At 43.3% G+C, this 2,500-nt stretch overlaps 1 protein-coding gene across 1 annotated transcript in view; it reads right to left on the reverse strand.

Annotated features, from left to right (window-relative positions):
• Positions 1–2,500, reverse strand: part of LOC105111104 (uncharacterized) — a gene marked incomplete at its 3' end in the record, with an annotated part of 6,072 nt that overhangs the window by 2,850 nt on the left and 722 nt on the right. Inside the window, exons 1-2 of the mRNA XM_011006363.1 lie at positions 1,404–2,500; positions 1–1,254 (exon numbers count right to left, since the gene is read on the reverse strand). The exon at positions 1–1,254 is cut by the window's left edge and continues 1,916 nt beyond it; the exon at positions 1,404–2,500 is cut by the window's right edge and continues 722 nt beyond it. Of these exons, the coding sequence (XP_011004665.1) occupies positions 1–1,254; positions 1,404–2,500 (2,351 nt within the window). The remainder of the gene's footprint in view (positions 1,255–1,403) is intronic.

Here is a 2,500-nt window from a genome sequence, read left to right on the forward strand (position 1 = left end):
AACCATCAGGCCCTGGAGCTTTATCATCATCAATAGCAAATAGAACATTCTTGATGTCCAAATCAGTGAATGGAGCAAGAAGAGAAGCGTGAGTGTTAGCATCCAGGCAAGGGCCATGCTGAATGACAGAGCTATCAAGAGGAAGGGTGTCTTTAGATGTGCCAAGTAAGTGGCTAAAATAATCAACAAACACCGTCCCCACTTCATCAATAGAAGTAGTAATAGTGCCATCACTACGATGAATTGCCGGAATATAATTCTGCCAATGCTTCCTGCTCATTAGTGCATGAAAAAAAGAAGAGCCTTGGTCACACTCTTTGAGAAAAGTAAATTTGAGCTTTTGAGAGAAAAATTGACGTTCAGCTGCTTTGAGATGAAGAAACTGTTGCCGAAGGAGCTTATCCTCTGCGAGGAGTTGAGGATTATCTCTGTCATTCGAGAAGATAGTTTGATGGTGGTCTAAGGCTGCCTCTGCACGAGCAACCCTAGCAGAGATATGACTGTAGTGCAATCTATTGAGTTCTCTTAAAGGCCCTTTAAGAGCTTTGAGCCGCTTACAAAAGGTGAACATAGGCGACCCATAAAACTCATGATGCCAGTTAGCTGCAACCAAGTCTGAGAAGCTGACATGGTGAGTCCACATATTAAAGAATTTGAAGCTCTTCTTACCAATAAAAGACCTAGACTGGAGAGTGATAGTAACAGGAGAGTGATCAGAGAAAGCACCAGGATTGTCAAAATGGACGTGAGCAGAGGCATGAGCTGGAGACCAAAGTGAATTAACAAGAGCACGATCAAGTTTGGTCCAGACCTTGCCGTTGGACCAAGTGTAGTGGCATCCAGAATAATTTAAATCTATTAGCCCCAGATCGGAGCAACACTGCCTGAAGTCCGCAGTCTCGTAAGTGGACACTGCTTCCCCATTATGCTTGTCATCTTGAGATAAAACAGAATTGAAGTCGCCTAAAATAATCCAAGGGGAATTGGGACTCCAGTTTCTCAAGTCACTCCAAAGAGTTCTCCTAGCAAGTAGAGTATTAAAACCATAAACAAAGGTGGCATAAATGCTGAACTGATGAACCCGACTAGAGATAAGAACATGAAGACCTTGAGCTGAAACGTCAAGTAATTCAACATGAACAGTAGCAGGGTTCCAGAAAACTACAATGCGAGCTGATGAGGCTACTTCTGCATTGGAATGAACTTTCCATTTCTTCAACCGAAATTGCTGCATCGAAGATACTTTAGACAAAGCTAATTTAGTTTCCAAAAGACCACAAATATCTAAGTTATGTTTCCTCATGAGGTTGGCTACCTCATGCTGTTTCAGAGGGTTATTTAACCCCCTGATATTCCAACAACGAATAATCATCAAGAGTGGGGGATGGGAGGCAACCCCTTACCCCTGCCAGAAACACCATTGGTGAGCTGCTGAGCTCGTTTGCTTATGGGCATCCTAATTGAACAAGATGTGCACTGACCTGGTGCGCTTATAGCAACCACAGATTTGCCATGAGTAGTCCCAGAATCCACTTCAGGAGGGGGTGTTGATATGGTGTGAATGACAGGTGATGAGGGATGAAGTTGGCTTTCCTCCTGAACCGTATGAGTGGCTTTGTGAGATAGGTGAGAGTCCACCTGACGCGATTTCAAAGAAACCCTTGAGGGGGAGTGCTTGCGTCTCCCTTTTTTCCGTTGAACAACTTCCCATCCATCAGGATTAGATGTAGCATCTTGTCTCATGGTGTCCAACTCAGTCTCAATCGGAGTTGAATGGGGAATAGAAGCATTCGGCAAGTTTACCTCTGGCTTGTCATTCACAGAAGGACCTTGTTGAGGTTCTAGACAATTGCAAACAGAATTCCGGCCTGTGGGAGCAGGGGCAACAAAGACAGATGTCTTTGGATTTGTTGTAATATTAGAAGGCGGGATGTTGGTGCAAGTGGAAGTTAAATGCCCAAGTTTTCTACAATGCTTGCAGAAACGAGGGAGAGTTTCATACACAACTTGTTGATGAAGTATGTGGCCATTCGGCAAAGTAACTTCAATGGAGGAAGGCAGATCAGATAGTAAGTTTACTTCAACCAATACTCTGGCATAGGAAAGTCTGGCCATAGAAGCAGTAAACATATCACTTTGGACAGGTCTGCCAAGAACACTGGCAATTTTTGATAAGCATTTGAGTGACCAACATTTAAGAGGGAGATTAGGGAATTTAACCCATACCGGAACAGTGTGCATCTCTGTAGATGAGAATTCAAAATACTCTGTCATTGGCTTAAGGATGAGAGGCCTACCATAAACTAAATAAGGACCCCCATCTAAAACATGCGATTTGTCAGCATCATTGTCAAAAGTAAAAATCAACCAACCAGAATCGTGGATAGTTATGGATGCCTCACATTGCCATGTGTTGACAATGAGATTCTGCAAAGCTTTAAAACCTGGTGAACGGCCAGCAATATAACCAACAAGGCAACGCTTCCAAAGATCACATTTA

Source organism: Populus euphratica, unplaced genomic scaffold, assembly GCF_000495115.2.
Source record: "Populus euphratica unplaced genomic scaffold, PopEup_1.0 scaffold272.1, whole genome shotgun sequence".
Taxonomy (NCBI): domain Eukaryota; kingdom Viridiplantae; phylum Streptophyta; class Magnoliopsida; order Malpighiales; family Salicaceae; genus Populus; species Populus euphratica.